Raw genomic sequence first — 27,802 nt, 5'->3', positions numbered from 1 at the left:
TGTAAATTAACTCCATAATGTGCAGCATTTCTATCTGTAAGTTGTGATCAATATCTCTACCAAACAAACCTTACATTTCAGTGTCATAACACCATCATATCCGAGCTACACGATCATTACCCTCACGACAAGGGGAATGTGTTTAGCTGTTGAGCTCACATTTTTTTCAAATGTGTAATTATGGGATTAAAGGACTTACCTGTTTGCAACAAGCCGATTCCACTGTCCGTTACGTTGTAATGCCGCTGGATGTCGAGCACGACACCTGTAAATGGAAGGAGAGGGAAAACATGAATGTGGTTTCAATATCTAATAATAACTATAATCACAGGTATCGAAACAGTCATCTCTCTTTGACTTATGCTGCATTTAATTGTGGCTTTATGGTGTTCTGTTGTGGCTTGTGATTATTGTTGGATATGATGTATAGACAGTACTCACTTAACGTCCCTGAGGAGCAATATAACAGCCCTGATAAGTGCTCTCTTGGCTGCCATACAGCGCTAAACTTTAGTAAATGGCTGCAAAGATATCACTGCAGGGTGTTACACTTTATAAGAACAATTTCTAGTGCTAAATTACACCTTCTGCTAAACACACACACAAAAAAACTAATCTCATAACACACATGCACACGTTCTCCAGCATTAGCCTCCCGTTGGCTCATGTGAACAGCTCTGGGGAGCAGCTCCAGCACAGTTGATTTGGGCTTTTCCAGATGACACTGCAAACGGCCATGTGAAGTGGCTCTCAGCAGTCACACAGACACACAGCAAAGAAACCACAAGGTCTCTGAAGCCGTCTTACTGTGCCCCCCCCCCCCCCCCCCCCCCGAGAGGAAATTCACATACTGTGCATGCCTATGATGCTTTAATGAAGTGCAGGGCACCTGGTGCTTGGCCAGAGGTAGGACAAGGAACATACAGGAAAAGCTGAATATCTTCTCATCACAACATTATGACGTGTGTGTTCAATGTTGCCAGCATGTAAAGCATGCACAAGACATCTCATAAACTTTTTAACACGTCATAAACATCAGAAGATCAAGAAGATAAAGAAGATCAGAGGGTGATAAATTGGGGTCAAAGAAAACCCCTTTATGGCTACGTACAGTTTAAAGCATCAGTAAACAAGAAGCAACAAGTCTCATCAAATGAATTCTGCTCCTCTGGAGACCACCAGCTTGGAAAATCTCAAAGTCTTATTTTCTAACTCAAAAGAAACACAATAATACATCTCTATCCTAGAGATCCTTGCAGTCCAGATGCAATGTGGTGAGCTTGGTGCTGTCTGACCCTCTGTGAAACTGGCAGGCTGGTCCTTGGGAATTGCAACACAGCTCATGAAAATGGAACAGCAGCATGACTAACATTTTAAAAAGCTGGCTGCCTCTGATCCGTCTGCCCCTCTCCTCCTGAGCCCAGCACACCAAGCACAGCCTGACCTCTAGACTAGTGCATCTCTGTAACTTGCAGAGATAACTCATGCATAATGTCCTTGTCATCTCAGGGTTGTGGCCTTGGAGGATGATGAGGTAGATCACAGCCAATCAGGTAAATAACAGCGTCTTAACATAATAGACGTCGTTGATACTGCCATCCCTGGCATTGACATCGCCTGTCTATTTGTCAACAGGCAGGTTCAGGTTGTGTGGCAGGGAGGAGAGACATAGGTCAGATTCTTGTCATCTGAGTCAAACCACCTGCTCACATTCTCACAGCACAGGCAGCATTCTTGTTGCTATACGCTCACAGCTCCTTTTCCTTCTTTCGCTTTCACAACAACTCGACTTCTAGTTGTCACCCGTTTTCATTGAAACCAACAGTTCAGTCGCCTCGGATTCCCCCGTGTGCCACATCGCCTCTGTCTGCTTTAACATGTGGTAACTGCATGTCTTTATTAGCAGTTCCATCAGAGCATTCGGTGGAGACTTAAGCAGAAACCGTCTAAACACAGGTGCGACTCAGCTGATGTTTCTGTCCGATGAATCGTGAAATCACGATGTGACGTTATACGTCACACAGTCCTTTACACGCCTTTAATTCTTTGTCCAGAGGGAGCTGATCTGCCAACCACACTGTGACATCAGGTACATGGCCTCAGCAGACAGGTTGGCTGTGACAGTGACTATAACCCCCCCTCCCCAACCCACACCCACACCCCCCAAAACCACCACCCCACCCTTCGGTCGGCCTGTCAGACAGCGACAACACTGTTTAACAGTGTGCTGTACAACTGCAGCTGTACTCTAATTGGCCTGGAAGACATACACACACACACACACACACACACACACACACACACACACACAGACATATACGCAGCCTGCTGGGAGGGGGATTCCTATGCCAGATGGTGGAGCGTCCCTCCTGGACAGAGTCTGCGTTTGTCTGAGCCACACCCGTCTACACTTACCACACAATTAGCAGACGATTAATAATGGTGGAGTTGGTAAAATGTTGTTTACTGTAAGATTTGGAAAAGATGGGGCGCTGGGGCTGTTGGATAAACTGGAGCTGCGGTCCTGTTGTGCCAAGTTCAACAAGATCATATCAATCATCAAAATATTGTAGGAGAAGTTAATATAATAATAATAATATACATTACACACTACTTAATTCCAGCAGCCACCTGTGAATGTGCATCAGTTTAAGTAAGTGGTGGAAGTCAGATCAAGGCAACAGTGTTTATTGTAGAGGTTGAAGTGCAATGAGATGTGTAATGAATAGTGTTAATCTGTGAGGGATTACAGCAGCTCCCTGTTTGTGTAGCAGTGTATCACAACTATCATCTCTTCTTTCAATGAGGCCTTTTAATGCCTGGAAATTCCTTTTGACCTTTTGACTTCTCTCCCCCATCATTCTCCCCTCTTCCTCCCTCCTCCATTCCCATCTCTTCTTTTCTAACTCCTTTTTCTTTCTTAGTCAAACTCATAACTCATATTTTTGGATTTATGGACCCAGAAGTCCATTAAATGTACACAGAGAGATTCAGTGATGTATCTAACAACGAGGCAGCACAGGCCCCACCCAGGCTGGCAGTGCCCAGCTTAGTTGCCATGGCAATGCTGTATGGGCCCTCAAAGAGATAAAGGTCAAGAGACCACAAAGGAACTCAGCTTTCCAACTCTCCAAACTGCCCCTCTCTCACCCTCATTGCAACTGGATCCTGTGTTCCTGCTTCAACATGAACATCAACATTTCTGCAACAGGCTTTTCTCACATTGCTCTTTCTGCTGAGGCGATCCTGAATTACACAGGTGATTGTACGATGCCAGAAATACCTTGTGTGACGCCATGGCAACAGTGAAAAGAGTGATATTTTACATTATAGCTACATCTTAGGTCACCACTGCCACTGTGACAACGTGGCGCATACAGTATATGCCCCTGCAGATCCATTTAATTGGACGTTAATGAGTTTCTCAAGTCTCAGGCCTCCAGGGGTTCGTGTGTATCTGAGCGTGGTGCCAAGTGAGAGGCATCGCAGGAATGTGGATCTTCCTGACTGCACACACAACAATAACACCAGGTACTTCCATGTTCATTTAAGGTAACAGCACTCACACAGCAATGTACACTGACAGCTTCCCTGTAGGCCACTCCCTCCCTGATGTACTGTACACTCCCTTGGCTTAAGCTTTATACAGAAACAAAACAAAAACATGAGTAAGCTCAAAGAAATGGTTAAATAATCATTCCAGGGTTTCTTAATGTTTTCTCATGTATCTAATATTCTGACTTTGAATGCAGAGCCGCCGCCCTTTAGGACATTTATTAGGATTTATCTTGTGACGTGTGATAGCACTGTCCGGTGCTCACGACGAGTGTATTGTGATGCTGAGCTGTAAGTGCTACGTATGCGGCTGCAGTTGCTCACTGCAGCCAAAACACAGAGCTGACACAGAGTCGGGGGCCGGTGTGGAGCTGACACTTATTCCACCCTCTCATAAAGTCCGCCTTTATGACCACTTTTTTTTCAGTGTTGCTCGAGAAGAGAAATGACTCAAATTGGTGAACGTTAACAAACCACAAATGCTACATTTAGAGCGATGAATGGTGAATGATCATTCTCCGATATGAATAGCAGTTTCTTTCAGTCTTTGCTGTTTCCATTATGAGGCCACCAGTAGACTGTTCATTTACTGTCTGAACCAGGATATGAGGCTCCAGAATTTTTCTTTCTTTTTTTTTTTTTTTTTACGCATAGCATCATATATTGAAAACAAAGAAACAATAATACATCAAAACTAAAAATAACACCACACAGGTTATTTGTTTCAGCTACTGGAGGTGAGGTGCAAGTGTTCATTTGCCTTTCAACAACATGATATTGTGATTCATTTAAATGAGGATACAGCATGATGTTTTTGCAAGTCCAGCTTCCATGCAGTGACGCATGCTGCTGGCATTACTCCTCTGGGACCACCGTACACACACACACACACCCACACACGCACACACACAGACCACCACACCCCATACAACAGAAACAGAAATGCACACACAGAGCTCCATCAGCTTGGAGAGGACAGATTTCATATCAAATCCCCAACAGAGACTCGTGGATCTCCGGCCCCTCTGGTTCTATTTCTGCTCAGAGAAACTAGGCTAAGAGGAAGGAGAGAATAACAGTCCAGTATAACAGCAATGGGTGTTGGTGAGAGACACAGAAAGAGACAGAGGAGTCCTGAGCTGCAAAGAAAGAGGTGGTGGCAACATCAGGTCACAGGGCTCGATTGGATTTGTAAAGCATATGTTTCCATTGTTTATATATATAGGATATGTGTGAGCGTGTGTGTGTGTGTGTGTGTGTGTGTGTGTGTGTTCCCCTTTCCCCTGGTTTCACTGTGTGTGTGTCAGAGTGAGAGGGAGCCAATGGATGGAAGTCATTCATTCTGGCCAGAGTGTGGCAGGCAGCGGTGAGCCACTCTGCTGATGTGGCCAGATCCTTCCACTCCACTCCTGTGAAGGGGGTGATTCCTTTTCATATGTCACCCCATCAGTATAAATAGTCCGGGAAAGGAAGAGGAGAAGGGGGGGGGGGAGTGAGGAGAAAGTGTGTCTTTTCTTGTTGTTCTTGTAACCAGTTTCTGTATTCGAGTGTGTGATAAACAGTAAGAATCAGTGCAGGGAGAGAGCAGCAGCGAACAGAGGCGGCAGGCTGGGCTGCAGAGCAGCTCAGACTGCAGCAAGGAGAAAGGTGACCACAAATATGCCCGACTGTGGCCGGCGGGCTCCTGACCGACTGCTCTCCTCCCTTGCAATGTGGCCGCAGTGGGCGGGGGACAGCTTTTTCCATTCCACTTCCTTTCCCTGCCACACAGAGAGGAAACGTGCTGCAGATGTCTGAGAAACAGTGTGTAGAGCCGCCTGCACGGGGAGGGCTGCAGAGCCCCTGCAAGAGGTGGATTCCCCCAATAAAATCAGCAAGAGGTGAGGAGTGTGACTGTGTGCTAGAAAGTTCAACGCCTGCTTCTTTATTGGTAGCAAGTTAGAGTCACAACCTCACCCAAAACCACTCGTGCTGTTCACTGTGTGAGAATACAGTAAGACTCTACCAATGAGCTGAGGGGCGTCTGTGTAGGAGCGAGAGAAAAACCTTCTCCATCTGAGAGTGAGTCTTGTTGATTAAAGACACCCGATGGAGTTTCTTCGCACTTTATTTTTTACAAGCGGGTCCTTGTTTTGTTTGTGTCAGACATGTTCACGAGGACGCACACTGTACATGCATGTGAGCACATGAGCAGCGTCATTTACATTCTGCTGTGGGTTTCTACAGCCATGAATGTAAACAATCAGCTTTGCAGATGTTTAATGTGGAAAGAAATTTACTCAACATTTGTTTACAAGAAAATTCAGCAGGACACAATGAAACGCAGCTACTGTCACCACAGAGGGAGAGAATGAAAGATAAAACCCACCTAAACCTGGACCTGCATGATCCGACTGCCATACTGAGCATGTTACACCGATATAGCTTTTTATTCTCACTCATTTGTTTATTATTATTGATTCTTCAGTCGGATCTTTTATTAGCCTTTTTGAAGAGGGTCTGCTAATGCTAAAAGAGTTTTTGGTTTATCCTGTAGAGCCGTGTTCAGACCGACAGTAATGCTGCTTCAAAAAAAACTTCATTCTTCATTCATTTCATTGAGACCACGGTGTTGACACAGCTTGGGTTCTGATTCAAAGCATTCTGGCAAAAACAAAGAAAAGAAAAGAAAAGAAATAATATACTGAAATATATTGAATACAGGTGCACATTCATGGTAGGTTACTTTGTGACATGAATAGTGTCGCTGTGACAACCACCAGAGTTTTAAAACCTTTGCTCATAGTATTATAACCCACGGTGCAATGTTTCAGTGTCTGATAAGTTTTCTACTGATGGATGTGTCACTCAAACAGTTTTTACTTTCTCTCGCTATCACTACAACTCACATGTGTGCACGTTAAGGAAGTAGATCCAAACAAACAGTATAAGTTACTGTGATAACGGCACGTTGTGGTTTCAGTTCATGTTTCTTTTTTTTTAATTTTGCTGACTATAATGTTTCAGTTTCATGAATTTTATCAAAACTGACTGTGAAACTCAGCTATTCAAGGAAAAAGGATTCAAACTTTTCTATGTGCTATTAAAAAAAATGTAAATTCGGACAACAAAAAGCGTAAATAAAACTTCCTCTTCTTTCATTTTGCCACTCCAGCCCTGTCGCACACCAAGATGAATGACTTCAGATCAGAGCTCTGGCCTGTGTGAAGATGAATATGCTGTTGTGATACAACCACTTTGACATTTGAGGCAGCTTTCACTCTAATCTTCTAAATTTGTGACTGGGGATGAATCAAATGAAAAGGCCTGTAGGTTTGCCAGCCTTACCACTTTGATTAAAAGGGTTTTTTTTTCACTTAATTTTCTTTCACTAATCAAAAGCTTGAATTCAGCTGAGGGGCCGCGGTGCATTAGTCCCAGCCAGTACGTGCTAAATATTTGATGGCAGCTGAGAGGATGCACAGTGAAGCATCAGGGGAGCAGACTAAACCTATAGCTCATCAATAATACATCCAGGTGGTAGCCCACTTGTTCGTATGAGATAATGCATTAGATGTATTGGACAGAGACGCAGTGAGGCGAAGCAAAGGTATTTGAGATGAGATGAGACTGTTACTGCCCGGGGATCTCCGTGAGCTGCACTCGTTCACGCCAGCGTCTCTGAGGAATACTGAACAGCAGCTGAACTCAACCTTGAATGTGGACCTGGAGGAGTGCTATTTATGTGGAATTTTGAAAAGGATCCACATTAACCAGAGAAAATCAGAGCCGAGGAGGGAGCCTCAAACAGTGTATTTAGAGAAGTGATACGGACATTGTCCCGTTCACAAACCCCAAAAAAATTCCCCTGAGGTTTACATTCAGTTTGGCTGACCATTAAACCCTAAAAAAGAACCAGATCCAGAATGGTCTTATGCCTCTCATACAATACATACTGACACGTATGCATCCTGAAATTTCTACTTGAAAGCAGCAATTAGAAACAGGATGAAATAATGAGCTCTCAAGTGTTCAGACAGTTGGCATCTTAACCAGAGGGTCAAACACCAGCAATGTAACACTCTGCACATAGTAAAACACAGAGCTTCGAGCTAATTGCTAACGTCCGCTTGGTAACATGCTCAATTTGGCGATGCTGATATTTAGCAGACAACGTTAATCATCTTAGTTTAGCGTGTTAGCATGCTAACATTTGCTAATTAGCATCACAGTACAATTTCAGGACATGAGTCGGACATGAACGTCTGCAAAACTTCATCGCCTCGCCTCTTGCTGTTAGCGTGACTAAAAACACACATACAGCACAAACACCCTTACACCCACAATGCCGTGTTCCTTATGAAAATATTTGGTTATGTGAACGCAGGGGTAAAAGTTCTCTTACATTACCGTGTGTGTGTGTGTGTGTGTGTGTGTGTGTGTGTGTGTGTGTGTGTGTGTGTGTGTGTGTGTGTGTGTGTGTGTGTGTGTGTGTGGATGTGTGCGTGCAGGAATATGTGTGATTATGTGTGTGCACAAACACACAGTAATCCCAGTGCTTTTTACATAACAGTGTGGAGGATTAAAGTCATTATGTAGTGATTTTTAATGAGATTTCATTTCTGCTCACTCTCTTCCTCTTCTGGTGTCTCTGTGCTTTTATGAGGTTGAGAGGAATCCACCACAGGGGGTACTGAAACAACTTACTTCATAATTATCATAAACTGTACCTATAGTCAACTTAATGACACACATTTACACAAAGCATTTTTAATTACTGACACATAAAGGAGAATTCTCTAAAATGTTGCTGATACATTTATTTAAATACTTATAAACCATATAAGTCTCTGTGCTCTCTGCCTGACACCTGGCTCATCTATTTCATCTGACTTCCCATTGATTCAGCCACAGTGTGAGTTGTGATGCATAACGATAAGAAGTCCACAGGCTGTCAAACTGACTGTCTACACCTCAGTGCTTTCTTGCATAAAGAGAGGGGGAGAAATGACCCCAAGCCAATGTAAAAAGAAGATTTTTATTTTCAGCTCAATTTAGCAACAAACAACTACAGCACAGCTATCCTCTCTGCATAATCACAGCGCTTAGGCTCCACAAACCGAAGAGCTAGTCGGATTCCAGCTCTCTCATATGGCTAAAATCTATGACACTTTTATTTTGCTTTATCAATACACAAATCTGGGTGAGAACAGGTTTTAAGAATACTGAATTTAGATAAAAGTTGGTTAAAATTGATTTGCCATTTTGACTTTTTAATGAAAATTAGTCAAAACAAAAAAAATGGTCACTCCTGCAGATGCTCTACTTCAGCTAATGGGATATATCTGTCACTTCTATCCAGTATAACTGGCTATATACTGTGTGTCTGCTGCACTGTCTATACCCTAACATCTACTTTAATGCTATAATGACTCCCTGAAGTTTATAAATGTATAAATATGAATTTCAAACATGTTTTTTTTTTATCTTCTGACTTCCTCTTCCTCTTAAATTCTCATAAGAGCTGCAGCCAGTCAGACATATAAAACATTTTTATTCAGATGCTGTCAAGGTGACCTCTCTACAGCTGCACACATATCGCCCATGATGTACAGAAGCAACCACACTAATGCCACTCTCACACTGTGTCTTCTTTTAAGGTGGAAGCCTCTAATTTCAAACACAATTTCTTCCCAGTTATGGGGTTTAAAGCTGTGGGGTTCATCTTTCATTGTCTCATGAATTAGATATGCATCTCATTACTTCCACTGCTATTTCATCAAACACTCTGAGAAACCCAAATTTTGTCTTTTTGCACAAACTTATAAAGAATGACCTCAGGTGCCATTTTAAATCTTCTGTTGGTCTCGAAGGGAAATTTTACATTAAAACTTTGTGACCACATTTCTAAAACTCTATGACTTTTCAGTCCAACAAGTCCTCCAACCTAAACATCCATATAGGGTCATTTGTCATTACCCATAGACCCATTGGAGCATACCAGTGGCAGGCGTCGCCATGGTAACAATAATGAATATGCTGTTAAACCTATAGAACGCTGGCGGTTTGGTTAGGTTTAGGAAATGATCATGATTTGTGTTTAAACAAGTACTTCCTTATGGTTAGATGACCGTCGTCGCCACGGTTACAATAACAAACACGCAGGAAGGTTCACAGATAAAAGAAATAAAGAAATAAATTGATTGGTTTCACATGACCTGTCCCTCCATCCCCGCTTCCTCCTGATGTGGACTTTGTCGCACTTCAGACAACGTCATCCAACTTTCTCCTTTGCTCCCGTCTTTGCGCCGCCAAACAATAAAAAATAACTCTGGAGGACAGTCTCTGTCAGTCAGTGAGGTGTGACTGTGAGGTGAGTTTGAGCTCTTGTTGACATGGGAAACACACAGAGGCGTCTTTTTTGTTCCTCTGTAAAATTCCTCCACATACCAAGCCTGTTTCATTAAAGAACAGCCCACGTACCTGCAGCATACAACACAACCTCGGGGCTTCCACAGTTATCAGTCAGTCATTGAACTATACTGAGAAATATGCACGAGCTTTGCTTTGTTGTGCTGCCCAGATACAACATCAACAACCTCAATGGCAACACGGACGACTGCAGTCCTGTCCCAAACATCACTGAGCAAAAGTACCATAGCATTTTATGCCACAACTACCACCTTCACTTCAGCCAAATTGTATAATGCTACATGGTCAGTGTTATAAATACATGAGATTAAAATGTGATCTTTTTGAAGTGGTGTGGTGACAGGCTGCCTGCAGAGTTCTGCATTTAAACATGGACCATCCAGTAAACATTATGGTGCAGAGGAATCAAAAGAATGCTGTAATAATCCACCCACACGTTCCAGTATACAACAAACACCTAAACTGCACCTGCCATTCTCTCAGAAGCAAATTTTCCCACGGTGCAGAAACAAAAAAGACTATTGCAAAAGTTTACTTGCCTGATAATCGAGCTGTGCAGTGAAAAAAAATGTCAGAATCTCAACAAGTGGCTGAACTGATTGGATAATAAAAAGATAATGTGATGCTGCCAGACTGTAGCCCAACATGAAGTTTAATAGCTGCATATGCACATAATGTATGTGTGCATATGTGTTGTCCCTGCGACAGCACTGACGTCTTGGAAAGACAAAATCAATGACACAGTCTCATAGGAATTCAACCCTAAGTGTGAACCTTTTACAGCAGAAAATCCCACTAGGGCTGTCAGTGTTTGTGTGTGTGTGTGTGTGTGTGTGTGTGTGTGTGTGTGTGTGTGTGGTGTTGTGGTGGTGTTCAGAGCTCTCGTTGCCAAGTGAAGATCCAAGTGTTTGACAGAGGGCAGCGCCCTCATTCACCCCCAGCTCTTCCCACAAACACAGTAATGCATACGCCAAACACTGTAATGAAAATCCAGCTGCAACCTCATCGAGCTCTGACAACACGACGGATCTCCACGAGTGAAATCAAAAATGTGAGCGAACACACAAACACACACAAGACCTTATCCAGGTCCGGATTGGTGGATATAAAAGATTACATAATCCCTCTGCCAGGCTCCACTATTTGCTCTATCAGATGTAAATGGGGAAAAAGATTACATTTCCCTCAAAAAGGAATGCTTTTCAAATATAGGGCTGCTGTAAATAAGCACTCTAAATATTATTTCAGCAGCTGTGGGCACTTCCAGGGGCTGAGAGCTAATATTACTTGTGAGCTGCAGGCCTGCTTTCACAACCGCTGGGTGTAACTTGTGTTGCGAGCAGGTCAATATTAGATTCCAATCCTCTCAAGAACAACTTGTTAATGTGTCAGAGAAAAATCCAATTTCATTGCTTCCCTGGACATTACAGTTTCATCACTAGTAACAAATTCCAGGCTACTGTTGTGTTGATCAATATTCAGAGTCTGTGTGTTTCACAAGGATACGAAATAGATTGCATTTTCTTCTATTTCCATTTCTTCATCGAATGTGTCAGTGGTCTGAGCCAAAGCACCTGGCTCAGGGGAGCATTTGAATATGACCTTCACAACACAGAAATCTGACTTGTTTGTGTTCCTTTGTGTTTTTCTCTCTCTGTTTAAAAAAAAAAAAAAAAAAAGATTTCTCTTGGTGTGTGTGTTGAAATGGACGTGAATGTCACAGAGTGTTTGGGGTGGCTGGAGGAAAGGGAAATTTACAGTGCAGTCTGAGCAGTGAAAAGGTCAGTCGTCTGACTAAAAGAAAAAAAAAAATGGTTTATGTATTTTTTGATTGTTCTACTCTGAAAATGTCTAGTATTTTTTTCTCAGTGTAGGCTCTTTATTTCAGCAACACTGCTGCTCCAACATTTCCCTGTTAAAATTTGCTGTAATAATCAAAACAGAATGCTGGGAGTGAAGAAATTCTTTCCTATCACATATTTTCAAGCAGGGATGAACTGTTATTTGACGGCGTGTCAAACACAGCGAAGTGCTCAACACATCTTTTATCTGTCCTCCTTCCTTCCTGTAATTTTGTCGACTGCCTGAACAGACAAATTTGGGCTCTTTCTTCAGGTAAACACTCCAATCTTGTCAGATAATGAGACAGGAAGGGAGTGGCACAATTTTAACAATTAGGATGTGAGTTTGGAAAGGGGTGGATAGAGATTGGGAGTTTGGACTGAACTAACTATATTTATCTCGGGGCTGTAATCCTAAAGCAAACTCTTTACACCACAGAAAACACCACTGTCACATCCTTACAGCCATAAATACTCCTCTGATGACAAAGGGGAGGTCAGCGATTATCAGTCTCCTCCACGTCAAAGATCAACAGGCAGCTTGAGCAGGCACTGTTGTCATTGTATGTTGAAACGCCTGATATTAGATCTTGTTAAAAACTTGGCGTGAGGTTTTCTTCTAAATGGACATGTGGCATTTTGTAAACAGGAGCCAGACTGGAGTCGGTGAACAAGCTGTGGGCTGCATTGCCACATTTTTCAGCTCATATTTGTTTACATTTTGGCAAATTGGCACCATTAAAAATATGCCGAATTAGCTATTAGCAGTTCCTGTCTGCGACGCACCCATGGATGTACAGAGGACCATCTCAAAATGTGAAGTTCTGGAGTTATAAGGGGCATTTTTAATGATTTCTAAGCCAATTTATGGATGTTGATTCATAATGGACATCAGATACAATGACGTCCTCCTAAAGTGTAAATCACGCTGAATCTAAAAATATACATATTATCACGTGTGTTCAGATCTGACTGAGTAATTGGGCTTTTAAAGTAGCTCAGTTGCCTCCATGAGCTGCTGCAGCTGTAACTGCTCACTGTGCTGGTGAGTGGGGCCAAATCCATGCGCCAAACTAAATAACTAACTTCCCATTGTTTTGAGAACAGCGGGGTGTACCTGTCCCTTTCACCTCACACTGTATCTTTGCCTCACGTCTCTCCCTCCGCCCCTCCCACCCGCCTCCCCTTCCACTCACTATTTGAGAACCTCTGGTTTATAGACTGAGTAAAAATATCCTCTCCAGAATGCAACACATGTAATGGCTTCATGGCTGTGATGAGTGATATAGGATGCAAGGTTGGGGTAATGCCAAAATAACAGCTGTGGGAGGGGGGGAAGAGTCAGAGAGTCACCCCAGAGTGACCAGCAGCAGGGTCATGAAATGGTGCGTTCATAGCTGGAGGGTCACAGGGTGAGAGCTGCTGCGAGGGAAGTGCGTCTACTCTGTGGTAAAATCTGGAGTAGCCACATGAAAGGGGCTGCACTGGCAGAGGAAGAAGCTCCGTCTAATTCCATCGGTTACTATTACAGACATCGGCTAAATCAGAGCCTAAAGAACACACAGACTGTTTTCTCACAGCAGTGGGAATGGCACGCTAGGATACAGACATAAAGAGATTAGTGGGATATCTGTGGGAAACCAGTCTGGAAAAGTCCACTTGGAAGGATGTCACGTAATTGTTAAAGGACTTCGCTTTTTTTAACATCTGGTGAAGAGTGTCAATATTTTGCTGTCAACGGTGTTTTTGGAAAATGCTGAAATACAGTAACATGAAAAACCGTGCTGAAGTGACGATGCTGTCTTTCAAAGAGACGAGAGAGAGATTCTTCTCGCACAGTACAATTTGTCTAATTCAAACCAGCTTGACATGAGATGAAAAAAGCACGGCAAGAAAGAGGCAGCAACCCTATAAAGTAAATTACTAGAGGCCCCTCCATCTTTTTAATGCCTCTGCTGTTGTTTGGAGACCTTTAATGTGAACGCTATAAAACAAGAGAGGGTGAAACAACCAACGGCTAAACCCCAAAGCAACTCGAGCGCTGGCCCACACAGCCTCTCATACGGTTTAGTAGTGAGAAGACACTTCCTGTATGTCGAACCCTGACATGTTCCGTCACTTCATGTTACTGAGGAGATCTGCTGTGACGAGCTTCTACCAGCAGCTAGAAAAATGTCACAGAGACACTCTACACTTGAACTGTCACGCCGCGATACCCTCATCCACTTTCGTAATTGTGATTCATTTCTAAATCTCCCCCCCGACAGACACCGACACTATCTTCACTTCTCTGTGGAACTGAAAGTGGTGCACATTCTTCCCAGTCAGAAGCAGCTCTTTGGGATGTGACGTTTCATGGAGACGCCTGTAAAGGACAGAAAATGAGTAAAGGATTTACCTGGTCGTTGCTTAAAGTGGAAAATGCTAATGCAGAAGAATGCCTCAGGTCTATGTGGACACTGATAATGAGTATCCACGAAAGAACTGGACAAAGCTAACAGGAATTAATCTGCATAGCCTGTCGGACTGGACGGATTGCTGCATCTTTATGACTGGGTAACAAAGAGCTTGCCTTAAGAGGATTATTACCACACTGTCATCTGTGTCTATAAGCAAGATGCCAAAAGTTCACATGCAAGGGTCTCGCACTTGTCCAATGGGATGTGACCCTGTTTTGGGGCATTCCTGGAATGACAGCTTGACTGAGACAACTCATCCTGAAGAGGCTTTAATCTGCAGCTCCCCGGCATCTCTGCTCAGCACAGATTAGGCTGCAGTCAGCACCCCACAAGTTGTGCCTCTGCTGGCTGAGGGGGTGACTCTGGGGGCACACAGGGGGGTGGCTGGAGCTAACGCAGATCAGGGTTTACTTACTTACTAAGCAAATAACTTTAAGTGCTGAGTGTCTGCCTCACATATCCTCATATTCTCTGAAAAACACTTAATCCCCTCTATATGATAAGCTGTCGAGGAGCTTGGACTGTCTGCTGTGGGACTACAGTGGCACCAACACCGGGATTTAAGGTTTCAAAGCCACCTCAAATTAAATTAAATGCAGTGGCCCTCTAAATCTCAGAGCTCTTATGAACTCTGAAAAGCAAATGGAATATAAGTGGCTGTGGGTTAAACGGCTGCTTCCAAAGGCCAGACGCAAGTGACCCAGCCAGAGCATCGTAACTCATCCAGCTGCACCGTCCTCCACTCCAATCTTGTATGGTCGGGTCTCCATCTCATTTCCCCGCACGCTGCTATTCTGAAAAGCAGTGAGCAGTAAGTGAGTGAGTGATCGACCTGATGGGGACACTCCTCCAATGTCTCAGACGCTCCCTGTTTCTGCCTTGCAAAAACAAGCACAGGCTTCTGAGGCAGAGCTCTACATCAGGCCTGAACAGCTGAAGCCTCGAGTCCAATTCACTGCTGACTGCTGTTACTCACACTCTCCTTCTCATCAGCATTCATGAAACTTAATCTTAGTGGTCTCCTCTGTGCCTGTTCACACTTGGATTTGGCTCATAAGTGTGTCTGACAAAAGCCAGACCGCTGTCTGCCAATTCCACAACATAGAAAATATGGAAACTGCAGAAAATTTGAACTGAACTCCCTGTAACACTTTGATGATCCCAGAACACACCGCATGACATCAGTGAAACAGAAAATGCGTTTTTAAAAGGGGTGGAAAGTGGAGTTCAGGGGATGGAAAAGTTAAAAAGTTCACATACATCACAGTCAGTTTCATTCCCGGACTGAAGACTAACTCAGTGTCATTACATTTGCTTCACTTTTCTGCTTTGTGATTCGAATGAACCAATATTGTGTTTAATTGTCAGTCTGTCTATGGAGCCATACTGAGATCTGAAACATGCCTTTCTATGCGCAGCAGCTTATTTCTCATATAATTATTTTGTTTTGAAGCTGTCGCTCCTCACAAAGTGGAGGGATTAAATATTCAAGTCTTGTATAAAACATATTGGCAGTAAATCTATCGAACCCAGAACAAAAGAACCTCACCATAAAAAAAAAAAGAAATTGTGATCTCTCTCTTCTTTTGTGGTTCTTACCATCATCTTGGATAAGTAAAGTGTTGGAACCATAAAGTGCAAGTTTGTATGTGCTGTTGTTTTGTTTATGTGTGTGTGTGTGTCTGTGTGTGTGTGTGTGTCTGTGTGTGTGTGGCTTCACCTCTGCCACGAGGGATTAACAGAAAGATCCAAGTCTCTTTCACACAGCTGATGTGCATTGCTGGGTGCAATTTTCCCATCATTGTTGTGGAGCAGAATAGCCCCGGTGTCAGGAATGGTCACCCTCTGTCTCTGTGACAATGCTTTAGTGATCCGCACACACTACAGTAATGGCTGTTGGTACAAAGAGCTTTTGACGTCGGGGCAGCATCGCTCAGGCTTGGCGCCGCCTGCATTCTGCATCCACTTCCCTCTGCCTGCCTGCCACTGCAGCAGCCAGCCCCTCCCCTCACAACTCCCCTCTCTCATTCAGCCCCTCTTGAAATGGTGGGGAGAGTCTTTTCTAATATGTGCGTGTGCATGTGTGTGTGTGTCTGTGTGTGTGTGTGAGTGTGTGCTTTGTGTGGGTGTGCACTCATGCCTGCTTAATTGACATTAAGATCTATGAGTTTGGGTACCTGCTACTGAAAGGGTTTGAATGAGAAGCAGAGCGCAGAGTGGATGGAAGCGAGAAGAGACAGAGAGCTAAGAGGAGATGGGTATGTAAGGAGGAGGGAGGTGGTGATGGAAAGTAAACAAACTGATACTTCATTTCAGTTAGAAAAATCTAATAAGCTCAGAAACTGCATCAGGAAACAACGATGTTTAAGCCAAATGTCCAGTTTTTACAATAACTGGCATCCCCGACAGCTCAATAATGACTTTATATTGATATATCACACAGCTCCGGGGCAGAATACACACACTACACACTGTGTGCGACCAACACAGATGCTGCTGCTGCTTCCAGCATCTAATTACTGCTGCAACGTAGCTCACACAGCAGGAGAAGAGAGAGAGAGAGAGAGATGGAAGGAGATGGAGGCAGGAGGGAGAATGGCAGATCAGCTCGTACTGTGTGTATTAGTTACGTTGGATGTGCATGGTTGCCCTTCCTCCTCATTCTGTGTGACTGTCTGACGCACATGCTGCCCCATGCATAATGCAAAGGAGTCCAGTAGCGTTCAGGTGGCAAGGACCTACCCTCTGCACCACATGCACTGAGCGCAGCCTCTCTCCACGAGGGTTAGCCCAGGCTGCTGCACCAACAACCCCCCCCCCACCCACCCACCCTCCCCCCCATCCTGCCCCAACCCCACCATCCTGCACTTTCTTCCGTCTCCCTGCTTCCACTTTCTCCTCATCTCACATCAGTCACTCTTCCTCTCCTGTCACAGCACAGCAGGCACGCGGACATCCAGCAAAGTTAACGGCTTTGCAGAGGATTTTCTCCCTTGCTGTTCATGAGGTATTGTAAAGAGCCGAGGCGGATTACTGAGGCGGGATCATGATGGAGAGGACAGGGGAGAATAGAGTTATTTTCCGAGCCCCCTTAATGAGGGGTTTCCTCTGATCAAAGCGTGAGGAGGTGTACGCAGACAGGAGTACAAATCGCTGCTTTAGAAGGAGACTGACTCAGCCATGATTGAGGATGAGGATGTGGCTTTTATCTGCTGTGACCGAGTGGTGCTTGATGATGCTGAGATTAGATATGCCACTGTACATCAACGCATTCTTGGTGTGGCTGTAGGTCGAGCAGCTAAATCCCTCCCCACTGTAATGTTCATTCACGGCTTCCTTCCTGCGTGGCTCGACTCCTGAAAGTTGACAGTCTGGACCTGAAGCCTTCAGGATGATGAGCCACAGGCATGTGGCCACTTCCGTCTACACATTGTTCTGTTTGCATTAGCCACTCCTGTCTGCTAGGGGCCACGCAAGGAAATTACACTATTGTTTTTTTTACTGATTTATCAGTTTTAGAAATATTAATGTCAGATAATTATGTAACAAATAACGGGTGAGATTTTTCAAGTGCGCTTCTGTTGAGTGACTGTATCATGTAAGTCAAGTCAGTGAGTGCACCAACAGAAACTTACACTTTAACCAGGAAAGCATGTCTTTGTACAGAGGAGTCTCTCGCCCTGAACACACTTCCCTTCATTCTCCATGCTGCAGCAATATTTTAACCCTTTCAGTGCCACAGTCCAGTGCCCATTAATCAGCCTAAAATCCACTCACTAAATATTGGTAAAGCTAAGATGAGAATAAAAATGTCTATCTGGTCTAATTCAACTCATCTTTTAATCTTTTATTTGCACACAGTTATCAATTGAAACAAGGGGTTATATGCAATTTTCCTTTACAAAGAATCCATAATAATCAACTAATCAAATACAAATCTACCAGAGGACCTTCCTGATGCCCACAGGAACATGCTGAACTAGTTGAATAACAATTTTAATCTATTAATCACTTTATAAGACATAAATATTATTTGCTTTATCTCCTGACTTCTCTATAATCATTCACCTGAGCCACAATCACTTCAAACCAAACGCTCCTTCCACATTTTAAAACACTCCACTACTACATCTGCACACTGTGTCCAGTTTCAACAGAATATGTTCCGGGTCTGAGGAAAATGCGGACACCAGAGGAGGATGAACACCACATGGCCTGATCGCAGCATCACACAGCGAGCTGCAGCACAGAGCGGATAGATGTTGGACTCAGTCGCTCCCAGAAACAGCAAGGAGCTAATGAGTGATTCCTCACACTGATACGCTCCCTCTATCTCTGTCGCTCATTCTGCAGCAGCCGAAACTGCTCTGACAGATGAGTTCACAGCGACATCACACACACACGCACACACACACACACACACACACGCACGCGCGCACACACACAAACGCCGTGTGTGAAAGCATGCAGTCAGGTTCGGTGATGGAGAGCTGATCGCTCTAATTGTTCAATCAGCAATTATCTACCAGCCCCGCGTAAAACCACTCATGTCAAGAATTTTGTTGAGTGATAGTGAGGACTTGCGGGTTATCAGTTTGATTGAATCACAGCGCGCGCGCGCACACACACACACACACACTACACACTACACACTACAGAGTCTACACACTACAGAGACTACAACGATGAAAACATCTAACAGCCTTGTGCTTTAGCAGATTGTCCACTGCGCTTGGGCAAACCCATTGTTCCGCCCGTCTCACTGAGGTGAGCTGCTCCACAGGAGCGAAGCAGCTCACGGGCAATTAGTGCATCTAAAATCACTCCAGCAGAGAAATAAAGCTGCGCTATTCTCTCTACCGGGGCCGCTCAGATAAATAAAGATTAATAAAACAATATTCTGACATAGCTCTAAGAGAAAGAGAGAGATCAGGTCTCTTACCGGCTACAGTGTATCTATCCATGTAATTCAGGACGTTCCCAAAACTGAGGATCCCGGCGGCAGCAGCCGGTGAGCGGCATCTGAGCAGCGCGGCTCGGAATTTCTGCCCGGGTTTGCACGGGTGGAGATCCGGGTTGGATTTCAGTCCGGGACTCATGCTGCCCGACAGCGTGCGCACCTCATCCGAACTGCTGCAGCCTTCAATCTCGCATCCATCGCTCTCCACACACATTTTCTGGCACGAAAGATCCAGCGCAGAAAAAAAAAAAAAAAAAAAAAAAAAAAAAAAAACCAGAGCTAGAGAGAGAAGGAAGAGGAGAACAGTTGGACAAGGAGCAGACTCTGCGGTGCTCTGTGATTTCAGTTGAAATTAGTCGCAGTGAAACTGTTGTCTCAAGTGTTGAAGCGCAGGAGCCGCTCTTCTCGGGAACATATTTCTCTAACAGTGTGAGGTGACGGACGAGCTGAGCGCTCCTTAGCTTTTTTTTTTTTTTTTTTTTTTTTTTTTTGGCTGTGAAACTCCTCCCCTGAAGCCGGCAGCGAATGATGGAGCTGCACCTGATACTGTGCAGCAGAATTGCAATCGGAGAGCTGTTGGAAAAACCTCTGTTATTTCTAAGGAGCTGACTGTGGTGGGAAATGGGTGGGTGGGTGTGACTTTATTCTTTTGTGCATTTATTTATTTTTATCTTATTCATGCTCATCTATCAAAATTATAAGGGAGCGATGACTGCTGAAGGAGAAAATATTACTATTATTACTACTCAATAAGCATAGGCTGATAGAAGTAGGTCACTAAAGTGTGTTGCACAGACACATTTAGAGATGAGAGGAAGCTACTGAATCGCCTCTGATGTGCTCTTATTTTTAGTAAAGGCTCCTAAATACATTTATTTGTATATATTTTTTCCTCCCTATGAATCTGAAATGTCAAGCTTTATTGATTTAGTATAATATCCACAGACTCTGTCATACTGACTGCCTTAGCTTCCCTAATCAAAGACTGCATGCTTCATTTAAGATTAAGTGTAACTTACAAAGATGTTGCATCATGAGAAACAACACTGTGGGATCTTATGTGAAGCAGAATGAAATTAAAAGTCAAAGGTGTCTTTGTGCAGAGACGTGGGCTGCACATGGCTCAATGAATAACATGACTAATTGATAACTAATTACTGAACAAAAAGATCATATTGCTTTTGAGTTAATTCAGGTGTGAGGGACCATCTGTCAAAGTGTGTGGGAATTAGATGTCAAATAAAGTTTCAGTTCAACTAAGCAACGCTGGTTTCCCACCACAAACAGCTGATCTCTGACAGAAGTGCATTTGAATTGATAAATTGCACAATAAACTGACAGAACCTTTTAAGGTCACTTAAAATAACTTGCATAACTTATTACTGCAAATTACAATGTGTCAAATCATTTTTTTAAATTACTAAATATGGATAAAGGTCCACACTTATTTAACTCTGTTTTTCAAGCAAGCAGACAGAAGAAATGAGAGTTTCAGTGGAGTCATTTTTGTGTGTCCTAAACTCCCACTGAGCTTGTCATGTGGGGGCAGTAGTCATCAAATATCATCAAATATTATCAGACATCATCAGAATCATTCATTATGAATTCCTGTAATGAAAACCAAAATAATCTGTGACATAATTTTAAAAAAAATACTGTGAGACAAGAGAGGGATCCATGTATTTTTTATCTGTTTATAATTAAATACAGTATTATCATCCTATACTGTATAACTGCATGTTGATATTTTATTTTATTATTTTCTGTGGTAAAAAATTAAGGAAATACCCACATTCGAGTGATTTAACAAGATAATAACGGAGAGGTATGATATCCAACCTCCTGTGGTTTACAGCATCCGTGGAGATGTGCTCAGCAGTCAGCCAATAGCTGCTGTGGAATTCCTGCTATGACTCTGCTGAGTCCTCAGCAAAGTCTGACTTCACATTGACAAAAAAAAAAAAAATAGAGAAATCTACCTAAAACTTCACTGTAACTACATCTCAGGGCCGAGCTTCTTGTCATTTTCAATCTCCTGCTCGTCTTCTGGGTTTCCTGCACTGCACACATCTGGGAGATGTTTTCACAGAAGACAACAGCAGTAGTTATTTTTCACACACCAGAATAGTAGAACCATGAAACCACTGACTGTTCACTCTGACCCAGTTTTGAGTTTTGCACCAAATGATTCCTGCTGTAAAAAGGAAAAAAAAAAAAAAAAATTAGACAGAGTAAACTTGTTGTGTGTGAGCAACCGTGATGAACATTTATAAGTCACATTTACTTGTAAACTGTTTTCTGGAAAAGATCTTCATCCCAACGAGTTTACCAGGACGCTGCGGTCGAGGGAGAATAAGGCTGGATGGATCCTACTGTTGGACGTGTTTGTCTGTGGTTTTCCCGGCGGTTACAGAATAAACTCAGGGAAAAAAAAAAAAATCATCCGGTTCGGTTAAGAAAAGATGAACACAAAACAACTGGCAGAGTTCTGACAGTTTCAGCAGCCACCACTGCCCCCAACTTCATCACAGTCTACACAGCAGGAAGACATGCGAAGCTTTAAACGACTGCAGGGACTTTGCTCTTTGCTGATCTCATACAAAATTTGAATATGACTCCCTTTATTAATGCTGCAGTTTATATTCAACTAATTACAACCAAGGCTTAAATATATCTGAGGAAGGTGAGTCCTGAAACGTTGCACGTCACGTTGTTTGATTATTTGAAAAATGAATAGGCCTAAGCATTCTCACCTCAATAATTATTTTCGGTGCTATCACATTTTATGAAATGAGCCTGAGAAACAAGTGACGGTGGCGAGCTGTGAGATGACGGAGAGTCCAGAGAATGGTTTCTGGTGCCATCTGTGTTCTGTCAGACAGGATCTGAAATATCTCCAGCTAATTGTTGCAGACTAGTCCGTCGTGCACATGATCGACTGTATGTCACAGAAAGTGGAGCTTAAAGGGGATTTTTTATTAGTCTGGACCAAGGCATAGTGATGGGATTTGAACAGAAAGGTGAGAGGACGAGCTGACATGTCGATTTAATGTGAGAGCAGAGTTCAGTGTACGTGTGAAAGGTGGGCGTGCAGAGGAGGCCGTCCTGACAAGTTTAGCTTGATTTTGCTGAGAGCCAGAGGGGACACCGGCCAATGGCCTCTTTTCCCCTGATGAACCGTGCAGCCTACTAATGACTGTGCGACACACATCCTGCTGGAAGTTTTATTCTACCTCACTGAAACACAAGCACACAGGGATGAGATTTAGAGATTTAAACCAGCGAGGGGCTAAACAAAGTCTGGGGGGAGGTAGCTATGTAGAAGATGAGGGAGGCTGAATCCTGGCTTGGCCTCTGCTGTGCAGGGCATCAGAGCTGAGGTCTGAATGCATTCACATGCACTTAGTTGACCTGTATTGTTTTATTTAGATTGGAATGAGAAAGCTCTGCTAGTAAAACCTAAAGCCCGTCCACGCATTTGTTTCGCAGAACTACTTTCAAAGCAATTATCCACTTACTTCCCAATAACTTTGATGTTTGAAAATCCCCTCTGCTCGAATCTGGAAAGTATGATGCAAACAGCGCAGCCTGGCAGGCTCCGCAGAAAATGATCAAGTGATACTGACAAGAATTGCTTTTGTAACGCTGCAGACTGACATCCAGGATAAGAGGATGCAGGAAAAGAGACGAGAGCCAAACCAGCCAGTGGTCTGATGTGGAGGGGCTGAGGCGGGAGCCCCAGTAAACAGTTGTTCCTGTCTCCCTCTCTGGAGCCCCCTCCTCCCCACCCCTCCCCTCCCCTTTCTTTGGGATGTGTTTGATATGCGGCTCATGTCTGTGGGATCCTGTGTGTTTTTCCATCGTGCAGAGTGGCTCGGAGGACCTGGACCTATCTCTCGCATTATTCTACTATACGGCCTGGGGCCACTGAGTCACTGCCCCAGCTTTCCTTCCTGTCTCAGCTCAGGGCAAAGCCTCCAGTGCAGGATGGGAGATAACCTGCTAATCGCTAGGCCCAGTGCCCACAGGACGATAAAGCTGACGCTCTCTGCGTTCTACCATGAGTCTGCCAGTAAAGTTTAAATGTCCCACTGACACGTGTGTCTATCAGCTGTAGCTCTGGTACAAATGTCTCCACCTCTTTTGGCCCAAGAACCCGCAGCGTGTTCAGCATGTTTCTCATGGTTTTGCTGTAATAAACAAAATTGATCAAGTAAACTATTTCAGGTCAGTAATAGAGTCAGAATATTATCTCAGCTCTTGTTTAACTTGTCCAGGCAGTTACATGAGTGTAAAACTGGTTCTGTTTGTGGTTATCTTGGTAATCCTTCCCACAGTTCTGCTCTTCAACTCTTTCCTCCAAAAGCTGCACACAGAGTGTCAGAGTCATCTTCACTGTGTGTAATTGATAGTGAGGGTGATTTCATCTGATTGTGGCTTTTTAATTTATGTAAATAACTATTTTATATTCTCTATCTTTTACATTTTTCTTGTGTCAACCATGGCTCTGGTATTTAAGTGAAATAAATTAACAAAACATTAAGCAATTAAAGTCAATCAAAGAAACTTTCAAACACAGGAATCACACAACAGTTTGTGGTTCTCCTATTGTTCCTCCGATCAGCCAAGTTTACATCCAGTTAAATAGACACGTTTCCTTTTCCTGCACCACGGACCAAGTGTCCCAGTTTCCCTGAGAACGCTATGTGCTGTACAGTACATGTACTGTACACGTTAAAGAGCCTCTCCATGTTTGGTTCAGGTACGAAAAGAAACAACCAGCTGTACATTTGTGTTGTCCCGCCATTCTCTCCTTTGTGTTTCGGTACATGAGGATTAAAGTCACATTTATATGGTTTTATTCCCTTAAAAATACACATGTCACATTTTTTGGTTACATCCATCAGGTAGACACTGAAACTGGACTGAACAAATCTAAAGAGCAAATCCATCACTTGTTTTCCTTTGAGTCCTGTTTCCTCCTGATAAAAACTAAAACGTGTGTAATTCTAATTCTGATGTTTCTCTTCAAATACTATGGAGTCATTTGTAGTTCATCGTTATATCACTCTGTATACTCACTTCTCTGGCCTCCGTTTCAGCTCAACAAATTCAATTGGAGTATATTCTTGGAGGAGAAATGTTCTAGCTCATTTCTGTGTGATGCATGTCATCAATTCATACAACTGGTAGAACTGGCTGACTCAGTGATCAGGCAATGAGGCATCTAACTGGACTCGTTTCACACAGGCCAGTAAGTAGAAGAGAGTCCATTCATGTAGTATTCAAGTATTAACACAGCCTCCCTTTCAATACCATAATGTCAAATTGCCTAAATATTTGCATGTGCCCAACAAGAGACCTTGTTAAGACTAAGCTGTTATCATCAACACATGTTTGAGACGGTGGGAGCACGCTGCCTTCACTGACATCAGGTGGCTCTGGACCACCCGACATCCGCTCTCTTCACATACATTTGTTTTTGGAGACGGAGCCGTCTCGGCTCGGGTCGATCTCGAGGTGTGGGCTCTGCCATTCTGACCTTTCTTCGTCCACTTTGACCTCCTGACCTCTGTGCCTGACAGTAGCTTGGTTGGAGCTACCTCACTCCCACCCACCCACCTCCTGCTGTGCACATTTCCAAACTCAAGCAACAGACTGCCTGGTGGAGGAGCAGCTGAGGATTTGAATAGATCTGGGCTGATGTCTCCACTCCATGGAAGTCTTATCTGGGGGGCTATACTGTACAGAGAAGCAGCAGGAGGCAGAGAGAGAGCAGCAACTAAATATAGTGTTCAGGGACAGAGACGGCGTCTCTTATCTGCTCATTTAATTATTTATTCGACAGCTCCATCCAAGCTGGACTACTCGGTCCTGGGTCATCAGTCTCAGTTGATCTGTCTGGGAGGTAAAACCAGCTCTGACTCCACTGTCTGCCTCAATATCATCATGTCGGCCTTTTTTTTTTGTTTGAATAATTCCCCTCCAACTGCATTCTTCATGCAGCTGAAAAACTTGCATCAAGCGTTGCCTAATTGATGAAATTTGAGCTACTATGTGGCTGAGACTAACTTGCAGATCTGCCTGGTGCTGTGGCTCATATTTATAGGCTGCATGGCTCTTTGTAATTACCCCATTGCCATGGCTGTGTCTGTGAATCAGCTCTCTCCAGCCCAGTGGCCAGCAAGCCTCCGAAACAGGAATGCTAAATACATAGGACCAGAATGTGCATATGCCATTATAGGCCAAACCTCAGATTTGGCTGCATTTCCGTTGTAGTCCACATTTGTGCTCCCTGCTCCAGTCACTGGCATGACAGTCAGAAAAAGCTTGATTGGTTTGCTTTACAGCCTAATATAAAGTTAATCATACACAAACAGGAAGAATCCTTCACTTTGTTGAAGTATTACCTAAAAATATCAAACACATTTTTCATAGCAAGATGGAAATAACACATTTTTTTCCACTGTGTTATTTTTCTCCCAGTAACATTTGATCCTTTGACTGCAACTGGCTTAGTTGCATTTACAATCACTAAACCACTGTGTTAATTAACGCCAGCAATTAAAAAAAAATCTTGCATCTGTGCATGCCTGTGTGAAATTTCACCCCCCTACAGTCCAACACATTTCATTTGTGCATCATCAAATACACACAGAGCTATGCATTTTGTAGAAGTAACTCTAATACCCCGTAGTAGCATATACATAATAATCCTTTGATTTCTTCTGTGACACTTTCAGCAGCTCTTAATTTTGCCCTGCCACTTTACAGTAAAACAGAGACATGTATTTGCCCTTATTAGCTGAGGTGTAAAGACAGGAAGGCCCCATATGATGTAATTGTCCAAATAAGGGGCCGTCCAGAGGGCGAAGGAGGCTCTTCCTCTACATGATGTCATGTCACCGCAGCAGTTTACTGGCGATAAGGAGAGAGTGCAACATCACACCCACAAATGTGCTCTGACTCTTATCGTTTTTCTGCAGCTAATCTATAACACCACAAACCTGTCTCTTCTCTTGCAGTAAATATGTGTGATGCACATGAGCCATTTTGTGGTTATTATTGATATCAGGACAGCGTTCTGATTATGGCCTGCTCCCATGTTGCGTGTTATTTCACTACGTCCCAAAAACATGTCTGTTTTCACGACTAAAAATGTTCGCCATCCCTGAGTAAACACTGACTGTATCCGCTCTCCGCCTGGCTCCCTCATTGATCGGCCTGGACAATTTATTAGCCATTGTGACAGTTTCCTGTGCAGCCAGGGTCGACAGGGGAAACGGAGAGGTATGCAGATAAAGTGCTCAGAAACATGGTGCACAATACCTATTGTGTTTTAATTGCAGGTTGAACTGTTACCTCTAAAATGTTTTCCACATACCTTTGAGTGTGCGTGTGTGCTTGCTTGTTATTCCACATACATGTCCTGCTGCCCAGTCTATTCCCTCAGCATACTGAGTATTCACATCATTTCTGGAAAATTACAACTTAAGGCTGAGATGTTCAAAAACAAAAGGAAGTACCAGTGAATTCCACGATAAAGCAATGAAACCCTTAACAATGGCTCAGCGTCCTTGACCTGCAGCTTTCATCTATCTGTCAATGTCAAGTTCAGTCAACAGCTTCAGCTTTTATGGGAAATATTTGGACAAAAAAATGAATGTCATGAATCAGCAAATGAATTCTGCTACAAGATTCCACTTCAGTCTCCTGCAGCAGCTATTGAGACTAATCAATGATATGATGACAGTGCAGCCCAATTACTGCATGACCTTGTACCTGAGAGTGACAAGAGCAATGACCTCTGACCTCCCTGTGCGGTTTACTCCAGCACAAAACAACGGCAACACGCAATGACATGCAGCTGTTAGGATTTGCCAGGGGATGTTAGACACTTCTGCAACAGCTGTCTGAACGGTTTAGACATGGATTGACAGGCCGCTGTCATACTGGGCTACGTGAATATGTCCCGTTTGCCTGGTCTGTGATCGTCTCTGACAAGAGCAGCCGAGCTTAAGATGACGAGGGTCACCACCTATCGTGTTCCATGAACTCGGCAGGGGTCACAGACTCACTCTCACAGTTTAGGGTTCAGTGAATATCCAAAGTAAACACTCCAATGGAGAGCAAAATGTCAAAGGCAGACATTCGCATGGTTGTTGAACACGCCAACACAACACACAGACAGCTGTGAGAGGCAGCCGTGTCAGTTTTACGAGGGGACCCTCTAATGTCTGGGAGAAATGGTTAATGAGTTATTTTTGGGGTCATGCGTGTGCAGAAGTGAAAAACTGCTAACTTCAGTGTGTGCTGTGCTCGTGTTACGGCCCCGTCACCCGATCCTCCCGATAGCCTTTCTTACAGTGAGGCAGCTGCGCCATCTTGTGGACACACTCAAAAAAATAAATAAATGAATAAATAAACATGGAGAAAATAGAAAGACTAGACTTTTTTGTTCAATATAAAAAAACTCTTTTTGAGCACAAAATACAGTCAGAGCTTTGCCTCATGTTCGGGGTGGCACCGCTGAGATGGGGAGCGAACACAGAATTATGATGGATTTTCCAGCCGCT

General features: G+C 43.6%; 1 protein-coding gene across 2 annotated transcripts in view; it reads right to left on the bottom strand.

Moving 5' to 3' along the window:
- LOC111222171 (protein spinster homolog 2) overlaps positions 1-19,646 on the bottom strand; it is a 64,000-nt gene extending 44,354 nt beyond the window's left edge. For both annotated transcript variants that reach the window (XM_022745766.1, XM_022745765.1), the window contains exons 1-2: positions 19,209-19,646; positions 200-265 (exon numbers count right to left, since the gene is read on the bottom strand). In XM_022745766.1, coding sequence (XP_022601487.1) covers positions 200-265; positions 19,209-19,440 — 298 coding nt within the window. In that variant the 5' untranslated portion in view covers positions 19,441-19,646. The remainder of the gene's footprint in view (positions 1-199; positions 266-19,208) is intronic.
- Positions 19,647-27,802: the final 8,156 nt, after the last annotated feature.

The sequence above is a fragment of the Seriola dumerili genome, unplaced genomic scaffold (assembly GCF_002260705.1).
Source record: "Seriola dumerili isolate Sdu_G_001 unplaced genomic scaffold, Sdu_1.0 BDQW01000091.1, whole genome shotgun sequence".
NCBI classification, from domain to species: domain Eukaryota; kingdom Metazoa; phylum Chordata; class Actinopteri; order Carangiformes; family Carangidae; genus Seriola; species Seriola dumerili.
The sequence above is the reverse complement of the archived record's forward strand: the minus strand, read 5'-3'. Positions and strand labels throughout refer to the sequence as shown.